Source organism: Alternaria viburni, assembly GCF_023758015.1.
Source record: "Alternaria viburni strain BMP 2772 chromosome Unknown scaffold_10, whole genome shotgun sequence".
Lineage (NCBI taxonomy): Eukaryota > Fungi > Ascomycota > Dothideomycetes > Pleosporales > Pleosporaceae > Alternaria > Alternaria viburni.
Window position 1 is genome coordinate 442,364 of NW_026055779.1, and position 18,302 is coordinate 460,665.

General features: G+C 52.1%; 7 protein-coding genes across 7 annotated transcripts; 4 read left to right on the forward strand and 3 right to left on the reverse strand.

Annotated features, from left to right (window-relative positions):
• Positions 1-1,924: 1,924 nt before the first annotated feature.
• Positions 1,925-3,486, reverse strand: J4E79_005410 (uncharacterized protein; the record flags this gene model as incomplete). The annotated part of the gene is made up of 4 exons (XM_049354288.1): positions 1,925-2,473; positions 2,522-2,771; positions 2,825-3,250; positions 3,299-3,486. The coding sequence occupies 4 exons, from the start codon at positions 3,484-3,486 to the stop codon at positions 1,925-1,927; spliced, it is 1,413 nt and encodes a 470-aa protein (XP_049211153.1).
• Positions 3,487-4,225: 739 nt separating this feature from the next.
• Positions 4,226-5,166, forward strand: J4E79_005411 (uncharacterized protein; the record flags this gene model as incomplete). The annotated part of the gene is made up of 2 exons (XM_049354289.1): positions 4,226-4,406; positions 4,454-5,166. The coding sequence occupies 2 exons, from the start codon at positions 4,226-4,228 to the stop codon at positions 5,164-5,166; spliced, it is 894 nt and encodes a 297-aa protein (XP_049211154.1).
• A 645-nt stretch (positions 5,167-5,811) lies between these two features.
• Positions 5,812-7,831, forward strand: J4E79_005412 (uncharacterized protein; the record flags this gene model as incomplete). Its single annotated transcript, XM_049354290.1, has 3 exons — positions 5,812-5,890; positions 6,163-7,647; positions 7,698-7,831. The coding sequence occupies 3 exons, from the start codon at positions 5,812-5,814 to the stop codon at positions 7,829-7,831; spliced, it is 1,698 nt and encodes a 565-aa protein (XP_049211155.1).
• Positions 7,832-8,522: 691 nt separating this feature from the next.
• On the forward strand, positions 8,523-9,508 carry J4E79_005413 (uncharacterized protein; the record flags this gene model as incomplete). The annotated part of the gene is made up of 3 exons (XM_049354291.1): positions 8,523-8,605; positions 8,654-9,033; positions 9,093-9,508. The coding sequence occupies 3 exons, from the start codon at positions 8,523-8,525 to the stop codon at positions 9,506-9,508; spliced, it is 879 nt and encodes a 292-aa protein (XP_049211156.1).
• A 1,526-nt stretch (positions 9,509-11,034) lies between these two features.
• J4E79_005414 (uncharacterized protein) lies at positions 11,035-13,019 on the reverse strand (the record flags this gene model as incomplete). Its single annotated transcript, XM_049354292.1, has 6 exons — positions 11,035-11,340; positions 11,409-11,587; positions 11,641-12,218; positions 12,271-12,532; positions 12,584-12,763; positions 12,809-13,019. The coding sequence occupies 6 exons, from the start codon at positions 13,017-13,019 to the stop codon at positions 11,035-11,037; spliced, it is 1,716 nt and encodes a 571-aa protein (XP_049211157.1).
• Positions 13,020-13,882: 863 nt separating this feature from the next.
• J4E79_005415 (uncharacterized protein) lies at positions 13,883-15,734 on the reverse strand (the record flags this gene model as incomplete). The annotated part of the gene is made up of 3 exons (XM_049354293.1): positions 13,883-15,148; positions 15,197-15,291; positions 15,338-15,734. 3 exons carry the CDS (start codon positions 15,732-15,734, stop codon positions 13,883-13,885), a joined length of 1,758 nt encoding a protein of 585 aa, XP_049211158.1.
• Positions 15,735-16,158: 424 nt separating this feature from the next.
• J4E79_005416 (uncharacterized protein) lies at positions 16,159-18,280 on the forward strand (the record flags this gene model as incomplete). The annotated part of the gene is made up of 4 exons (XM_049354294.1): positions 16,159-16,208; positions 16,256-16,590; positions 16,692-17,050; positions 17,099-18,280. The coding sequence occupies 4 exons, from the start codon at positions 16,159-16,161 to the stop codon at positions 18,278-18,280; spliced, it is 1,926 nt and encodes a 641-aa protein (XP_049211159.1).
• Positions 18,281-18,302: the final 22 nt, after the last annotated feature.

Below are 18,302 nucleotides of genomic sequence, written 5' to 3' on the forward strand. Positions count from 1 at the left end.
CATATGCTTCCGTCAGCAACTCGTAGTATTCCGCTTGCGCTGAGTCTCGGCCTCTTTTCTTGAGGAACCGATCGTTAAGAGGGCTGATAAACCCATTGTTGGACCGATATCGACTGAAGATGTACGCCTCTAACTCGCTCGGCGGCTGGACGAAACGTTGCGCCCGGTCGGCTGGCATTGGCTCAAGACCATGATCTTTCCTGTGCTCATTGTGCCTTTCAAGTAATCTAGCTCTCTCTTTCATCCAAGCCTGGGCTGTCTCCGCTTTCTCTTCGTCAGTGGGAAAAAGATGACTTTTGCCTTGTGCCTTCCTGAAAGGATAACCCCCGAAAGGATACCCCCCGGACGACTTTCCAGGTTTGCCGCGGCGCCTAATGAAGAAGGGGTCCATGTTTGGAGGAAGTAGGTATTGGTTTTGGACGTTAGTGTCAAGCCGGGGTTGTTGCTAAGTACCTCGGTAGCTGTTTTGGTGTAGGTCGATGCAGAAGAAGGTATCGTAGGAAGCTGCACTGGTCATAGGAGAGAGATGTTTTATACGAAACAGCTATAACTTATGATTGTGAAGAATGATCATGTGCTGTTGATGAGGCGTGAAGTGACGCCACGTACACCGCTGCGCTCGTCAGCTGAACCAAATGTCACAGACGCCATCAACATTCGATTGCTGTAAAAATGCTCATCTATTGATCACGAGACAATTGAGTGATGCCAGATATACGTTGCGCAGCGAGCCGCAAATCTCAAACATACCTAGGTACAGTCCATGGCTTAGACTTCGTCCAGATGAAAGTGATCAGGGAAGCAGATAGTAGTCATTAACTGTACTGACTGAATGGGCGTAAAGATGCGTTTGTCATACTAGTTCAGCAATTTCTAGTACTCCTACCGCCCATGTCTCGGACATCTGCCATCCCTGCTCGATACACAGATAACAAACCCATCAGTCTCCTCTCAATCATGCATGTTCCAAGCAGAAGCCTTATTACCTCCACCAGGCCAACGCGGGCCACGCCCATCCTCTTGACCTCTTCCTCCTCCCCCTCTACCATTGTCCCATCGACCAAAGCTATGATCTGGAACAGGCGGGCCTCCACGGCCCGTCCCCATCATTTCCGCAAATCGCGCGCGACGCTCATCTCTCTTTCGCTTTGAAAAATTCAAAGGAGGAAGGTGATCAGGTATTTCAAAAGGCCCATCGTCTCCACGGTGCAAAGGTCCACCGACACCCATACGCATCAACTCATCCAGCTGTCCTTGCGGTCTGCGAGAAGGTCTGCGAGAAGGCCGTACCTCAGACGGTATATCATGAGTGTCACTGCGCCTTCTAAACTGAGGCAGCCCTTTTGCATTCCTCTCATAAAATTCCTTTACACGCGCCTCCCCTGCTACTCGTGCGTCTACATTCCTACGATCCATACCTCCAGGATCCCTGGGACCGGGTATGGGTGACAACCATGCGTTTTTGCCGGGCTCGCCGTGGTGATAGAGTGGGGGTGGGGGTTTGCTGCCTTTAAAGAAATTGAAAAGGCCCATAGCGTGTGGTTTGTGCTGCGAAAGATGTGGGTTCGTCGAGTTGACTTTGGGTCACCGGAATTTGCTTGTAGGTGTCTTGTGGTATGTAGCAGGCAGTATGGGAGATTGTATCGCAGTAGACGTCGTGGTGCTGGGAGGTTAGACTTGTCTTTATATTACAGGTATACCGTGACCGCGACGTTCTGGACTGTGGAATTAGAGGGTCACAGTACATTGTTGATGTGAGGTGGAGACGTGTCAGTTTTGTCACTCATCACCTGCACAAAAGCGGTCGTTGTTGTGATCATCTTTGTGATCTTGCCATGAAATTTGAACGCTGTCATAATATATACATGTTGACAAGCATGACTGGTGACATCCAGCCGCCTGTCAATAGCTATTCTGAGATGACTCAAAAGAATGCTGTGATGCCCTCCTTCCTCCTCAGAGCAATGTGAAGGGAGATGTATACCGCGATACCAAGTCCCAGCATACCCGAGATGACGCCGAAGCCCATGAGGTACTTTGGCTTATCGTCGGCAGGGAAGAGGTAAGCGCCGTAGATCTGTGCGAGATTGCCCATGGCATTGACAAGCGCGATCGCAATGGCCCTGACCTCCGGCTGCATGGATCCGAAGGTGGCACTAGCGAAAGATAGCGAAACGGCGTTGGAGGACCAAAGTCCAGCGGCCATGAGAACAAGCAGTGCGTATCGCGCCTTGAATTCGTAGACGAACAGTACGCAGATCGAGGTTATGAGTGCGAAACCGAGCCAGCCTGCGATGACGAGACCACGGTGGTTGGAGATAGCGTCGGCGTAGTAGGTTGTGACTGCTGTGCAGACGAAGGCGACGGCGTAGATGGGGACGGTCATGTATTGAGCGGTGACTGTGTCGGTGTATCCGAGACCGGTCATGAGGGTTGGGTAGAAGTACGAGAGGGTGGAGGATCCGACAATGACCTGACATTTGTTAGTCGAAATCTTCGTGATTTGCGCAGCATGACTTACCATGTAGCCAAGGATGAAAGAAATAGTCCTCCAGTCGCAGATAGCCAGGCGGAAAGACTTTCCCTTGCCCATCCTCTCATCGCCTTCGGTATGTGTTTGGACACCGCCCTCCTTGAGGCGGGCGATGGCGATAGCACGCTCGCGGTCGGTGAGGCGCTTGGTGTTGGCGGGGAAGTCCAGCAGGATGAAGTATGCGCACATCGCCCAGACGATAGTTGCAGCTCCCTCGATGATAAAAAGCCATCTCCATCTATTACACAGTTAGTCATGAAGTTGTTTCAATGTTCAGGGCTTGTTCCTTACCCGCGAAGACCGCCAGTACCCTCCATGCCGCCAGTAATGGCACCTGCAAGAAGACCGCCAAATGCGCCACTGAGGATAGCCGCAGACATGTATACACCGAAGCGCTTCGACTGCTCGTCTTTCTTGTACCAGGATGAGATGATCAGAAGAATACCCGGGGCGAAACCGGCTTCGAAGACACCAACGAGAATTCGAAGTGCGACAAGGTGCTTGAAATCGTGGATGACGGCCATGCAGCATGTCAGGGCTCCCCAGATGATCATGATGGCAGGCAGGTAGACGGATGGCTTGAGGCGAACCAAGAGCATGTTCGAAGGCGGCTCGAAGACGACGTAGGTAACGAAGAATACAACCAATGCAATGGAGTATTGTTCAGAGCTGAGCGAAAGGTCATCAGCCATACCGGCGATTTTCGCATTTCCGATGCTAGATCTTGTTAGCTGTCGCTACTACGTCACTTGAAATACAACTTACTTCGTGCGATCCATGTACGATAGCAGGTACATCAGCCAGATTGTCGGGAGCAGAAACAGGTCGATCTTGCGGACCAACTTCGCTTCTTCATCCTTCGTCCATGTGAAATCTTCGGTGACCTCGACATGCTTAGTGCTGTCCATCTCTTTGAAGTCGACTGGATCCTGAGAGTGGCGTGTCGACGACATAGTGTCCTGATCTGCGGTTTGACAGGTGCGACGGCGTTGTGGCAGGAACGAAGCTGCAGGGGAGGGAACCAACTTGCAGTGTTGCGGTAACCTTTGCGGATATCTCCAGATGGGTGCGACACCCGTGTAGCTTTATAGAAGGAAGATACCTCACCTCCACAGGTTTTGATGATGTTGGCTCAAAACAGCTTGGACCTCCCCAGATTGTGTTCGGCCCTTTTCCCTACCCCAGGTGCCCAGGTCGCATACTAGGAGCCGAAAGCCCGCTACAGGCCCGCTACAGACCCGCCTGCACCGATAACTTGACGGTTACGATTGGTTGTGGAACACGACAGAACGTGTTCCATGCATGAACTCGCTGCTCGCCCGGCTATGTGCCTCGAGGCGAGCTTGGTGCCACTAAGCGAAGGCAAAAGGTCGGAAGCTCACGTGTTTGTCGCGTCGGCGCGTATGCTCGCCACGAGGCCATTGCGCCTCCGAAGATGGTTTGAGCCGAGTCTCAACAACACCCCGGCCTTGTGGACCTGGTTCGCGGCGCTCTCACCCGTGGGGTGTGTCTGGTACCGATCAACAGCACTCGATTGCCACATGCCTTTGTGGGGTACCTAAATGCGATGTACTTAAACATGCGGGGTGCCAGCGAAGTGGTGGTGGTAACTCGATTTTCCATTCTCTCGCGAGACCTGCCCTCCCAAATATCCCCAAACCTTCGCAGCCTACCCTTGTAGACCAATCGGAAATGTCTCCCTCTGCCATCACACCGCAATCTGACCAGACAGCACCTGCTGGTCAGGCCGCCAGCGGTCAAGTCGAGCAAAGTGTCCCAAATCCCGTCTACCTCACGACTGAGCCGAAGGAGGACTTTGACTGGAAGATAACCCTGAAGGGCAAAGTAGTCGCTATTACCGGCGCAAACAGAGGTCCGTGCATGTCGGATCTAGATTGCGGATAGATGCTGACCTTATAGGCATTGGACTTGGTCTCGCGACAGTATGCCTCGCAAACGAAGCCGCTGAAATATACTCTTTGGACCTCTTCGAGCCCGGCGAAGAGTTCCAGGCACTTCAACAAGCAAACCCCAAGCGCGTACACTACCTGAACTGCGATGTCACCTCTGAGGAGAGCGTCATCAAAGCCATTGACGAAATTGTGGCACAATCGGGCCGCATTGACGGTATGATCGCCAACGCCGGAATGACCAAGCACCAGCCCGCACTCAACTTCGACCGCCCGCAGCTCGAGCAGCTTTTCAACCTCAACGTCTTTGGCGCATACTTCTGCGCAACGGCGGCCGCGAAGAAGTTCATCGAGCTCGGTATCAAGGGGTCCATCGTCTTCACAGCATCCATGACGTCCTACCGGCCAAACAGGGCAGCGCCATCAGCGCCATATGGAGGAACCAAGGGCGCAGTCCGCAATATGGCACACACACTCGCGATGGAATGGGCGAAGCACGGCATCCGCGTCAACTCGATATCCCCGGGTTTCGTGCGCACGCAGATGACTTACTACGTTGAGCGGGCGCCCGACTGGAACTTGAAGATGCAGTACTATGGCGGCATGCCTAGGTTGGCCGACCCCCGCGAACTTGGCGGCGCGTATGTGTACCTGCTCTCAGACAGTGCCAGTTACACTACGGGTATTGATATTCCTGTTGCGGGAATTGTCGGCGCCTGGTAGAGGTTTTGGTTGCTTCTTCGTCGCGCTACATGCATTGGGTGGAGTTCTAAACTGCCGGCTGGCTGGGATATATCTAGAGTCAATTCAACGCGTCTTCGTCCAATTCTCGTCCCCACTAGAAATGCGAAGTGATGTGTATCGATGTTGGTGCAGTTGCTGGGGTTGATGCTGATGATGTGGTGGTGCTGACTGTGAAGGATGTAGCGATCCGCCTCAAACGGAAAGAACCCGGAACGCGCACAACCACGACTGACTAAGCACGTCCTGGCATTGTACACAACCCGTCGCTATCATCAAAATACCTCCTTTCTGCATGAACGCAACTTCTTCAATTCTCACAAACAGACTTCAGGACTGTATCATGGCCATCAGGCCTCCCAACTTCTGCCGGTGGTGGACAGTGCTTTGGACTGGCGCGGGGTCCTAGAACTGTATCCGACGCGGGCCTTTTGCGAAATTGCCACAGTTTCCCAACCACCGTCTGATCGCCTTTCCTAGGTTCGCGAGATATCAACAACTGGGCTCCGCATGCGCTGTGTCATCCTGGACTAGTCAGCAGCCTGTCCCGTTGGTCAGAGACTCGTTCCCCACGGCAGGCCTAACCGCCGAAGCGGATCCTCGAGGGCCAAGCGAAGTTCCACCAGCATGCGCAACATCATTCGTGATGCAAGCATCGTCAACAGGCAATCCCAAGCCGCGCAAACCCCGTCCCTCACGAGCGCGAGTAAGTTTGCCTTTCTCCACTGCATGTGAGAGCTATACTGACTCGACGCTTCTCTTGCAGGGCTTACGTACGACGACTGGATGGTAAGCTGTTCCCTCAGCACGTGTTGTCTTGTATCACCCCATGGTGAAGCTCGCTAGCCCGATCAGCGACAGCGTGCAAAGTATCCAGTTGATCACTAGCTAACACAGACAGCCTAACCTGTAGACGAAGGAGGGTGAAATGTGACGAGCTAAGACCGCGATGCGCAACATGCAGCAAATCCGACAGAGATTGCTTATGGCCATCACCTAATGACCCCCCTGGAGGTGGTGCAAGCAATGCATCTGGCTCTGTACAGTCTGACACGTCGCCGGCTCAGGATGCCTCTTCTATTGCCACTACATCACCGGCGCCTGCCAGACGAGCGATCCCACCTGAAATTGATCCTCAGCTTTGGAACGCTTCCCCCGAGCTCCTGTTTGAATCGCCATCGACTGTCATCAACTCATTACCTTCTCCCAACTCTGCACCTCTAGCTTATTACGACCTGCTTGCTGAAGATGCCATCAACAATATCGATAAGTACAATCTCAATGTGGACCTCGACAGGAACAACTTGTCCAGACAGCAAAGTCCAGCAACCGACGCAGCAAGCTCTGATCGACATCCGCTTTCATATGAACAAACGGAAGATGCCGATCCATCGGGACACGAGCCGTGGAACTGTATCGATGTCATACCCATGTCGGACGACGAGCTTGTGCTCTTCCAACACTACGTCAATGTCATTGGTCCCATTTTGGACTTGAACGACCCTTCCAAGCAGTTCACATACACTGTTCCTTCTCTAGCGGTCCACAATGTTGGCCTCTTGAAATCTTTGCTCGCCGTGTCGGCGCGGCACATGGCACTTCTGAACGAGCCCCAGCTTCGTCGGCTTAACATACATGATCCGGAACCAGGCGCTGAAGATGGCAGGACCAGACAACTTCATAGCCCGTTGATCCAAGTTGCGACGCAGTATTACTATGAGACTCTGCATTATCTATCGAAGAATCTCTTTTACCCGTCCTACAATAAGTCCAGGGAGATCATATCAACCTCCATTCTCATCAGTACATATGAGATGTGGGACTCCGAAGGCCAGTACAGTAATGGAGCCTGGGAGAGACATCTTCGTGGTATATTCTGGATACAGCGGAGTCAGAATAACAACGGGGAGTCCCCAGATCCGCTTCGGAGAGCTGCCTGGTGGCAATGGATACGTCAAGATACTTGGGTTGCATTCCGCGAAGGACGACGGGTCCTCACTATCTGGCGACCTACCAAGCGTTTGATGGACCTCACCCCGGATGAACTTGCGTTACGAATTGTCTACATATGTGGAAGATGTGTAGACTTTGCGGCAAACGAAAAGAAGTACGATTTGAACACGCGCATCGAGCAGGCTGGAAAGCTTTTGCAAGCACTGGAAGACTGGCATGCGGCCCTCCCAATGTCGTTTCAGCCTATCCATCGTGGACCTCCACCTGGACCTGGCGCTCTGTTCACGCCCATCTGGATCCATCCTCCTTCGTACGCCGCTGCCATGCAAACCTTTCACTTTGCGCGAATCATCGTTCTCATCAATCAGCCATCGATGGGAGGTGTGGACGAGTTCAGAATTCGACAGCGCACTCTGGACGAAAGTGTAGACATGATATGCGGCATCGCCATAACGCATCAAGGTAGAGATATCGCGAGCGCCATGGTCAACTTCAAGTCTATCTATGCTGGTAAGCTTTATCAAACGCACGTCGTTCAACACAATGCTTACATTTTCTAGCGGGTCTATGCGTTCAGAACCCTGTCAAACAAACCGCTATCTTGCATCTTCTCGAGCAAACACTCGACATAACCAAGTTTCCACCCAAGACATTACTCACTGATCTCACCAGCTATTGGCGAGCGGAATCATAACCTTCCACATCGTGCCGAATGCAGCTCAAGTCCGATCTTCCTCCATGAGTGCATATCAATTTCGTCATCGCGGCAATGCGGCATCTGTCGGACCGCAAGAAGACAGACTCTCAGCCGCATGTTCAGCCGCACTTGCCTTGACTCCACTACGATGCAGGTGTGGTTCCGATGAGTTGGTCGCATGACTCGCATCCGGGTCAAGATCAGGAAAGCATGACAAGGTCGGAGTGTCACGTTGCGAGGCAGAAGTCGGAGGTTGTAGCGGAGCAGACTCTTATTCAAGCTCGCCTTCCCCACAGACCCCACACGGACATGTATGTTCGCCGTCGTGCAATTCCCTGCAGAGATGGAGTAGAAGCGGGGTACATGTTGGAGGGCCGATCGCCTCTCTGGGATGGAAGGGCCTCGTTACGAGGCACATCGGCTAAGGCCCGTCGGGCGGTTCCATCGTGCCCGCCGCGTCGCTCGCAACTCCGTCAAGGCCATCCACAGCTGCTCGCGACGAGCACCAATGACAGTCCTCAAACTCCGCGGCTTTCCCGAATCAATAAGCCGCGGGGACATGATAATAGCTTCAGTTCCGAGACGGTTCCGACATGGTGAATTGAATGCGCTCGAATTCTCCCAACACTACATAATAATACGATAGAACATCAAAGACATCATCGATATACATCATTCTATAGCCATCATGCCAGTCAGCAAAGATAATCGTACGCTCGCCATACTCAATGCCGCTGCCGCAGGCAACTACGGCGTCATGGCCGCAATCGCGTACGACACCTTCTACACGTATCAATCACGATGCTAATTTGACTACAGCTATAACGTTGAGCAACTCACAGCTCTCGTTCGCGCAGCCGAGTCAAGAAAATCGCCCCTCATTATCCAACTCTTCCCATCAACCCTCAAACAACTACCCCTCCTCGCGCATACCGCAGCGCACGCCGTGAAGACCGCGACAGTACCTCTCTCTCTACACATCGACCACGCGCAGGATGTCGAGCACATTCGGGAAATCATCGCGACACTCCCTGTCGACTCAGTCATGGTGGACATGTCACATTACGACGAAGCCGAAAACCTAGAGAAGACGAGGATATTGACCAAAGAATGCCAAGATAAGGGTATCGCAGTAGAAGCAGAGAGCGGAAGGATAAACGGTGGGGAGGATGGTATTGCTGATACGGGAGATCTTGAAGGTATGTCTTACCAAACCTTTTGGAATGCGGAGATGAAGAGTAAATACTGACTTTACCAGCACTCTTCACATCCCCCGAAGACGTCGACAACTTCATCGCCGCCGGCGTCGATATCCTCGCTCCTTCAATTGGCAACGTCCACGGCGACTACGGCCCAGCTGGACCGAAAGAAGGTCAACTACACTACGACCGCCTCGAAGCGATCGACAAGCAAATCAACAAGCGCGTCCTCGTCGCATTACACGGTACCAACGATTTCCCGCCTGAGGTCATGCAACGGTGCATAAGATCTGGTGCTGTTAAGCTGAATGTGAATAAACTGTTGCTGGAGCCAGGTAACGAGGTTTTGAGAAAGAACGCGCCAACGACGCCGCTGGCGAAATTGATTGATATGCAGATGGATGTTATACAGGAGGCGACGGAGAGGTGGATGGATATCTGTGGGAGTAGTGGGAAAGGTGTTAAGGCGCCGTAGGGTGGTTACATTGGATTTCAATCGAATTCATCTTAGCAATGCAGGGCAAACAGCCTTCGCATATTTACCAGACCACAAGTTTTGCAGTGAGACGTAAGTTGCAACAACGTACATACGAAATCTACTGCTAACTGTATAAGCAAGCTGTGCAAAGCTAAGCCAAGCCCGGTGCGAGCAGATCTCTTTCATTTTCTCGACAGAGAAGATTCGGCGCCTCTAGATGATTGTACTGTGTGTTCTCATATCGCGCTGGTCACCAACCTCGATCTGCGGTAGTTCATGTCGGATACATCTTACAGAATTGTGGTGTCATCTTACACAAGAAAAAGGCTGAACAGGCCTGCAGCCTACATTAACATAGAAGCATGCAAAGTAGGTAACTTAACGTTAACATAGGCTGCAGACCTATTTAGGTTTTTTCCTAGGTTGACGTGGTGTTGCAAAAAGAGAAGCACCCACAGCGAAAGCATGGATGCATCAACAACAACTATCCCCAAGCCCTTTCCAACGTATTAGATCACCTTATAACCCTTCCCTTCCTGTTTTTGAAGTTCTGCGCAAATATCACGCCATCATCCAGCAACAGCACTACATCCACCACGCCGCCGTCCCTTCCGTCCGCAAAAAAATCACCAACATCCCAAAGAACACCCAGCTTCTTCTCACGCATCACCCAACACCTTAAATGACGCGAGGATTGGCAAAAGGAAGGTCTTGCCCGGAATCGAACCGGGGTTGCCGGAAGACACTGATTTGAGATCAGAATCCGGAGTGATGACCGCTACCTATATGGTGATTAGCGGGGGCAAGCTGGAAGTGGGAATCTGTGAAGACGTACACTACAAAACCAATGGTAATTTGGAAATTATAACAAATATAATGACTATGTTTGACGCTGCACCCTGCCGTTGTTGGTTAGAAACGTTGGTTGAGAAATTTGATGTGTGGGTGTTTGAGTGTGATGTGGGGCTGGCTGATGAGGGGTAGGTTTGTTGGCCCACCCCGCCGAATCAGCCACCTCATTCTAGGGAAAAACCGAACACCTTAGAGCCGACGTTGACATTAGGTCACCTACATTAAACATTTCTATGTTATTGTAGGCTGCAAACCTGTTTACTTTATGCAGGTTGTAGACCTGTTCAGCCTTTTCGGTTGTACGAGGTACATCTATGGAAGAATTTTACGTGGGTGGATGTGAACGTTAACCCTGCACTGCCATTATGATACTCGAATAACGATGCGTTGATCCCTGTTTCACGTTTTATGATGGTGGTATCAGTATTCGATAATTTTCCGGTCCAACCCTTTGCATTTTAGCGGTATCGATCAAATATGCCCAGATAACGCGACGAACGACACGTCCAAGCAAGAGGTGGAAGCGATTGAGGAAATCCGGGATGGGTTTGACTCGTTTGAATCCAGGTTCACTTGCTAGACTAGCACATGGCATCGCGAGGGAGTCAGGGGGTATGGCGCCAGACGAAGTGTGCATAACGTTGAAGTGCAAACAATATGTACCTCTATAGCTACTCCCGCTGCCTAAGATCCTCCCAGCTACTATTGCGTCTCCGATACTGATGCCGTTGAACCGTTTCTCTTGTGTCCAGCGTTCCTACATCATTGCCTCGTTCTCCTTGACCATGATGTGCTTTCTTCGGTACAACAACATCCATCTCCCAACTCATACGCTCATCAATCCGGCTCCATCGCCTATCAGCCCACTCCATCTGCTTTTCCACATGCGTCGTCGCTTCATCAGCAAGCGCGTGGTCTTCGAACAGGAACGCGAGTTCTTCCAAGGTGCGACCGTAGGTTTCGGGGAACATGAAGTACTGTGTGGATGTATTAGGGGATGGACTGCATTTGGGCATCGTAGACTAGGGATGGGAAGGTAACTTACGATGAAGATAATCTCAAACCCCAGCCAAGCGCAATACATGATCAGCCACTTTCCCTGAACATGCTTCAACCCAATAGGATTAAGTATGGTCGTCGTGAAAACCGCTGTCCGGCTAAAGAACTGGAAGATAGTGATCCCCTTCGTGCGCTGCGCAAATGGGAACAACTCGACCAAAAACGCTGGAACTCCATTAGCATCCTTTTCTCCATCAAACACGCTCGCACCGACTTACTGTATGTCAACGCATTATACCCAATATTATAACACATCTGATATAGAAAGATTATCGCAATCGTCAGCCTCGCCGGCTCAATCCTCTTCGTAGCCGTATACCGCTGCATCGCCACCGTCCACGCGACATAACAACACAAGAGACTACTCGCGCAGATGAGATACATCTTCCTTCGCGGGAACCGTCGGACCAGCAGTGAGATACACACAGCATTGACCAGATTCCAGCTATTGAGCCCGACATTCACTTTCCCGACAAAGCCAGGGTCGTCGTACCCGATCATGTTGAGCAGCTGGTTTAGGTAGTAGCTCAGTAGTGTGTTTCCAGACCACTGCGTGAAGAGGCCGAGGAAAGAACCGATTATCACGCGCTTGCGTAGACCGGGGACGGCGATCATTTCGCGCCAGGAGCGTTTTGAGTGTTCGAGTTCGATGCGGATCGTGTGTTCGATTTGGGCCATTTCTGCGGCGGCGAAGGGCGAGGTTGTGGCGCCTTCGGCGTGGTAGGTTATTAGTGTGGCGTAGGCTTCTTCGCGGCGGTCTTTGGAGATGAGGAAGCGTGGGGATTCGGGGATCATGCTGGGGAGGTTAGCTTGGTGGAATGTTGGAAGCGGTGGGACGAGGTAGTTACAAGATGAACACGATTTGGAGTAGTGATGGGCCGGCTTGGAGTAGCGAAGGTATGCGCCAGGCCCAGTCGTCTTTTAGGCTTTGGGTGCCGTATGAGACTCCTGCTGCTATGAGCGAGCCTACGAACCAGAGTGCGTTGAAGAGGGATGTCATAATGGGTCGTTCCTTTGGATATGCAAGCTCGCCCATGAGTGATGAACCTGCGATGATGCAGAAGGGTATGCCGAAACCGAGGATGAAGCGCGCGCCGACGTACATGCCAGCTACAACGTGTTAGTATAAACTCCATCTGATGATTGAACGTTCAGTCCTACCGCTAATGGAGAAGGCTTGTACTACAGATCCTACGACCATGATCCAAGAGCCTAAGAAGATTGCCCATCGTCGGCCAAATCTATCGTTCACGTACGGCACTAGTGGAAGAGCGCAGATTGCGCCTAGGTTGTATGCTGAAGACATGATACCGAGAAGCGCTCCTTGTGGGTTATTGAAGTCTACGTTGTCAGCAACGGCATTTTGTGGCCGAAACCTCGACTTACAGAGCCGCCATGTTGGCGCGATTTGTACTGCGTTGATCATCTGCGAATCAAATCCGGAAGTCATCTCAATCCCAATACACGTCGGCAGCAAGAGTGCATACAGCCTCCTCAGATTCCGCTTTCTGTACCAAGGTATCTGGTCCTGATCAACAATGCGCGTCAAAATCGGTTCCGCCTGCCTCGCAGCCGCCGCAGCGCCAACAGGCGCCATCTTTGGTATCACACTTCAGACTGCAGTTTCAGCAGAAGTCGAAGGAATGTCACTAGACAGATAAACGAAGCAGTGGCGGCTAGCAGTGATGGGCGCCAGGGGCGTGCGGACATGCCCGTTAGTTCTATATACCCCAGATTTGTGCGGCGCATCATGGCTCGTATCATCAAACTGCATGCAGGTGAGAAAGCGAAACTGGAAGGGTAGAGTTGTGCTGGGGTAGGGTGCATTGACCTTTGCCCCGCACCCGGGCGATGTTGGTGGTCATATACGAGGTCCAGTAACGAATCAAGGATCGTCCTTAAAGTTGTGGTACGCGGATAGAGTAGTACGCCACGCAGATTCGCTTTTGTGTCGCTGTTCGTATGACTGTGGGCATGAAACACACACGCATCTACGTTATGTTTGTTCGGCGCTATGCGACAAAGAAATCTGTAAGTCGGAGCCAAACGACGTGCGCATGATACACGATGACATCTCATACTCGATGTAAGTATCCTCAATCAGAGGACATGCCAAGAGGGGTAAAGTGCCCAGTAAGAACTTGATTAGCGATACCAATGTGACGGCCAGCCTGTTCCAGAATGGTCAGCACGGCACCGCATCCGGAGGACGAACTTTCGGCTCCATGGCATTGGATATACAAGCAGGATATAATGAGCCGATTGCGGAAGATGGACAACAGTGGGCCGTGCGCGGTATGTCTTATGGTAAGCGATGCGGTGTAAGTAAGCGATGGTGTCTGACGGACTACTCCAGATGTTGCGAACGTATGACAGAGGCAGCGCCGCTTCTGACCTGCAGTTGCACCAACGCAGTGTAGTTGACCGGTGACTGAAAGACTGTATTCGAAAACAAAGCGACTACGCGAAGGAAGGCTGCAACTTTCCTGCGATCCTCTCCAAAATGCGCTCTGGCAGTAAGCTTTCATACATGTGATCTGTCCACTCACAACAAACTCGCCGTGTATATGCCGGATCGATAATCTCCTCGATACCAAACGCGTTCGCAGTACGAACTGGGTTCATGAGTCGTTTGTACTCGTTCTCCAGCTCGGTATAACGCCTGTCTCGCGCTTCTCTTCCTTCTTTCCTCTCAATCTCCTTGAGTTCAAACGAATGTCCAACTTCAATGCCACCCTCGAGTGGTAAGGAGCCCCACACGCCGGACGGCCAAGCAACGCGCATGCGTGGGTCACGGCAGTCCAGCATGATGCCTCCTGCTACGCCGTAGACGCGTCGCACGATGACGTTGAAGATGGGCATGGTTGTGCTGTAATAGGTCGTAGCGAGAGTGACACCGTGCCGCATCGTTGCAGTGCGCTCTGCAACGGTTCCTATCGCGTAGCCTGGGACGTCGACGAATTGGACGAGCGGGAGGTTGAATACGTCAAGGAACTTTAGCATGCGTGTAATCTTCTGCGAACCCAATGCATCAAGTGCGCCAGCATTCTGCTCGCAGTTGAGAGAGACTATGCCGACCGGTTTGCCTGCGAAACGCGCAAGGCCTACTATGGCCGTAGTACCCCAAAGGGCTCCAATCTCGAAGAACGAGCCTTGGTCGACAACTTCGGTGATGATGGCCCGCGGGTTGTACATGCGGTTCTTGGAACGCGGTATGATTGATCGGAGGTTTTCTGACATTCGGTCGATTGGATCAGAGCAGTCGATTGCTGGAGGCAGCTTCGTACCGCAGTCGGGCAGGTAGCTCAAAACCATGCGTATCTGTTCAAAGCAGCCTGCCTCGTCCGGCGCGAGGTTATCGATTGTGCCATTGGTGCAATGCATTGCGGGCCCACCAAGATCTGTAAAGGAAAGACCCTCCTCGAATGTCGCGCTCTTCACAACACTGGGACCGGCGTTGAACAAAGATCCGATATCTGCAGCCATGACCGAGAAGTGGCAGGCCACCACACGAGCTGCTCCTAGACCAATCGCCGGTCCACAAACCGCGCCCAGATTCGGTATTCCTAGGTTGACCTGTTGTACGACTTGTGCGAAGGAGGGTAGCGGAGGGACGTAGGAGAAGCCTGTGGAGCGAATGGTCGTGACGGAACCGCCGCCTGATGAGCCATCGACGAGTTTGACGATGGGAAGCTTCAACGCGATTGCGAGCTTCTCCATGTATATCTGCAATCGTCAGTACCAGCACGGATCGATGCAGTGGATCGAACTCACGGTCTTCTCCATAAGCGCGCCATCAGCGTGTCCAGCGCGTATGGAGAAGTCATCGGCCGTGAAGACAATCTTTCGACCTCGTAATCGTCCGAAGCCTACCCGCCGTCAGTACATGTTCCCAATGCAGTCCATAGTACATACCCTGCACGTTGTTCGAAGGCACGTAGTCTTCCGGTTCTTCTTTCACCGGCCCTAACTGCTTCCACTTGACTGTCCCACTCACGCTGCCCACCTCCTGGAAGCTCCCGGGATCGAGCAACTGCTCGACACGTTCGCGAACCCATAGCTTCCCTGCTTGCTTCTGCCTCACGTAGCCCCTATTGTTCTTGTCTGGCGTCGCGGCACTTTTGCGCAGAGTTGCGATCTGCCCAAGGATGTCTGAGTAATCAGCGGGCAGATCTGAGTCTGCACCCTTTCGTCGTCGTCGCTTTGGTGTGTTGGGCGCGATGTGGGAGCTGACCTGCGCGAGTCGGTCTTTGGCGGTTTCGGATGACGTCGACGCGTCGTTGGGCGAGGGCTTTGGCTCGTCACCAGCCATGACTGTTGATGAAGTATAATTAAGGTTGTTTTCGAGCTCCAGTGATGGAGCGACAACGAAATCGTCACATCTCGATGATGCGGACCAAGTTGGGATGGTCGTGGTGGAATGTTGGGGTAGAGCTGGGGAACCGAGGCATCTTCAAGCTCCCCGCGCTTGCCCTCCTCCATCGCACTCCACCAGAACGCGACCATGTCATTGTGGATGAATCGATTGTTCAACAAGCGTCCTGCTTTAACATTCGATCCAAATCGCATTCCAGCTCTCAAAAAGCCTCCTTGACGACGGACAACGTAATCTCGCCTTACCTAACCCAACGACTCGTCCACTCGAGTCATTCCACTGATGGTATAGTGGCATAGGTACCCAGGTATATCCACGAATGTACTGCTTGACCGATCCATATTGCTGGCTGGACTCCAATATGACGCGACCTCCACAAAGACCCATCAAGCGACTTCTCATCGCGAATAGGTTAGTAGTCAAGTAACATTCCGGGGAGCGTAATTAATTGTCTGTAGGGGAGAGATAGCAGCACGAATTATCTCTTCAGCGCGAGAACTCGACATTGAGACGTTCGCAATCTACGTATCAGGCGACGACTCGCATGCCGTCCGAGCAAGCCATGCGATCAAGCTATCATCAGCTTCATCCTTCATGAGTATTGATGATCTTGTCGGCATCATCAAAAAGCACCAAATCGATGCTGTACATCCAGGATATGGCTTTCTGTCAGAGTCCGAAGACTTCTCAAAGAGAGTCTGGGAAGAAACTGGCGCCGTAGTTGTCGGTCCTGGATGGGGTATCTTGGGAAATACTGGAGATAAGCTAAAAGCGAGAGAGCTTGCTCAACAATGTAAGAGAAAAGGCGCGTTAGAGTCGCGAGATTACTGACACGTGGATCAGGCGACGTCCCAGTATCTCCAGCACTCCAGCAACCAACTAACAGAGTCGAAGACGTCCAACGCTTCGCATCGGAAGTCGGCTTCCCAATCATGGTCAAAGCAGTAGACGGAGGCGGCGGCCGCGGAATACGTCTCATTCGCAGCCAAGACCAGCTTGCTTCTTTAGTGAAAAGAGCAGTCGAAGAAAGCCCATCCAAGCAAGTCTTTGCAGAGAAGGCTGCAGTCGATGGCTTCCGGCATGTCGAAGTACAGACCATCGGGGACGGTACCGGAAACGTAACGCATCTCTGGGAACGCGAATGCAGCATTCAGAGAAGATATCAGAAGATTGTTGAGCTTGCGCCCAGCGTTGTGCCTGACCGGAAGCTGATCGCGAAGGTCATCGAAAATGCTTTGAAAATGGCGAAACATGTAGGTACTAATGTTGATGGCCATTCTGTCTCGCTAATATATGCGTAGATACAATATTTCTCTCTCGGCACCTTTGAGTTTCTCGTGAATCCATCAACGAAAGAGTACTACTTTTTGGAGGTCAACCCTCGCTTACAAGTCGAGCACACGATCACGGAGTCCATCTCTATGACTGATATCGTCAAGGCACAGCTACTACTCTCCCAGGGTGCATCTCTGAATGACTGCGGTCTACCAACAGCGGAACGAGATCCGGAAATGCCTCCTCCAGCGCATTCAGTTCAACTACGTATTACAGCGGAGAATGTTCAGACTGATTGGTCATTATCGATTGGCAAGATCACCTCTTCTCAGTTCCCTTCCGGAAACGGCATTCGGGTTGACACGCATCTCACCAGCGGTCGACCCGCCGTAGTATCTGCAGATTTCGACAGTCTGATCGCAAAGGTCGTTGTAACGGCGTCATCGTGGAAGGACACCGTTCGAAAAGCACAACGAGCGTTGGATGATACGCAGATCGCAGGAGTAAAGACAAACCTCGACATGTTGAAAGCCATCGTCGCTCACCCAGACTTTCTAAACGGACAATGCGACACGCAATGGCTAGAAAGCAAACAAACCGAGCTGCTCCAATCAAGCCAAGACATCGCTTCATTGCGTTCAGAAACGTTGAACTCAGACATCGCGCCATCCTCCTCAACAGCTTCAGTCTCAACAGCCAACACCCTCTTCCGAAAAGGTGACGCTTGGTCCGTTTCGATCTCTACTCCAACCACAAAAGCGAACGAGAAACCACCACCCCACCACCTCGAACTAACCCGCGTCCTGCGCAACGACTTCCCCACGTCCCTCAGCGCAGAACTCTCCTTCACTACGCCCTCAACAGCTTCGTCTACCATGCCCCAAACAACACCCTACACCATAACCCTTTCTTCAACGTCCGCCAGCGCATCAGCCGCAACGTCACATCATAGACGAGGGAACCCGAGTGATCCTTCACACATCAGTATCCCATTCCCGGGAAAACTGGTAGAAGTGTTAGTTGACGAGGGCGATGTGGTGAAAGAAGGAGACGTGGTTTGCGTGGTGCAGCAGATGAAAATGGAGCTAGAAGTACGCAGTCCACGGAGTGGGCGTGTAACGTGGGTTACCGAAGCGGAGGATGGGGAGGACGTGGCTGAGGGAGTGTTGGCTGCTATTGTGGAAAGCTCTCAGGAAACTCGTCTTTGAAACCATAATTCACTCGTTCATT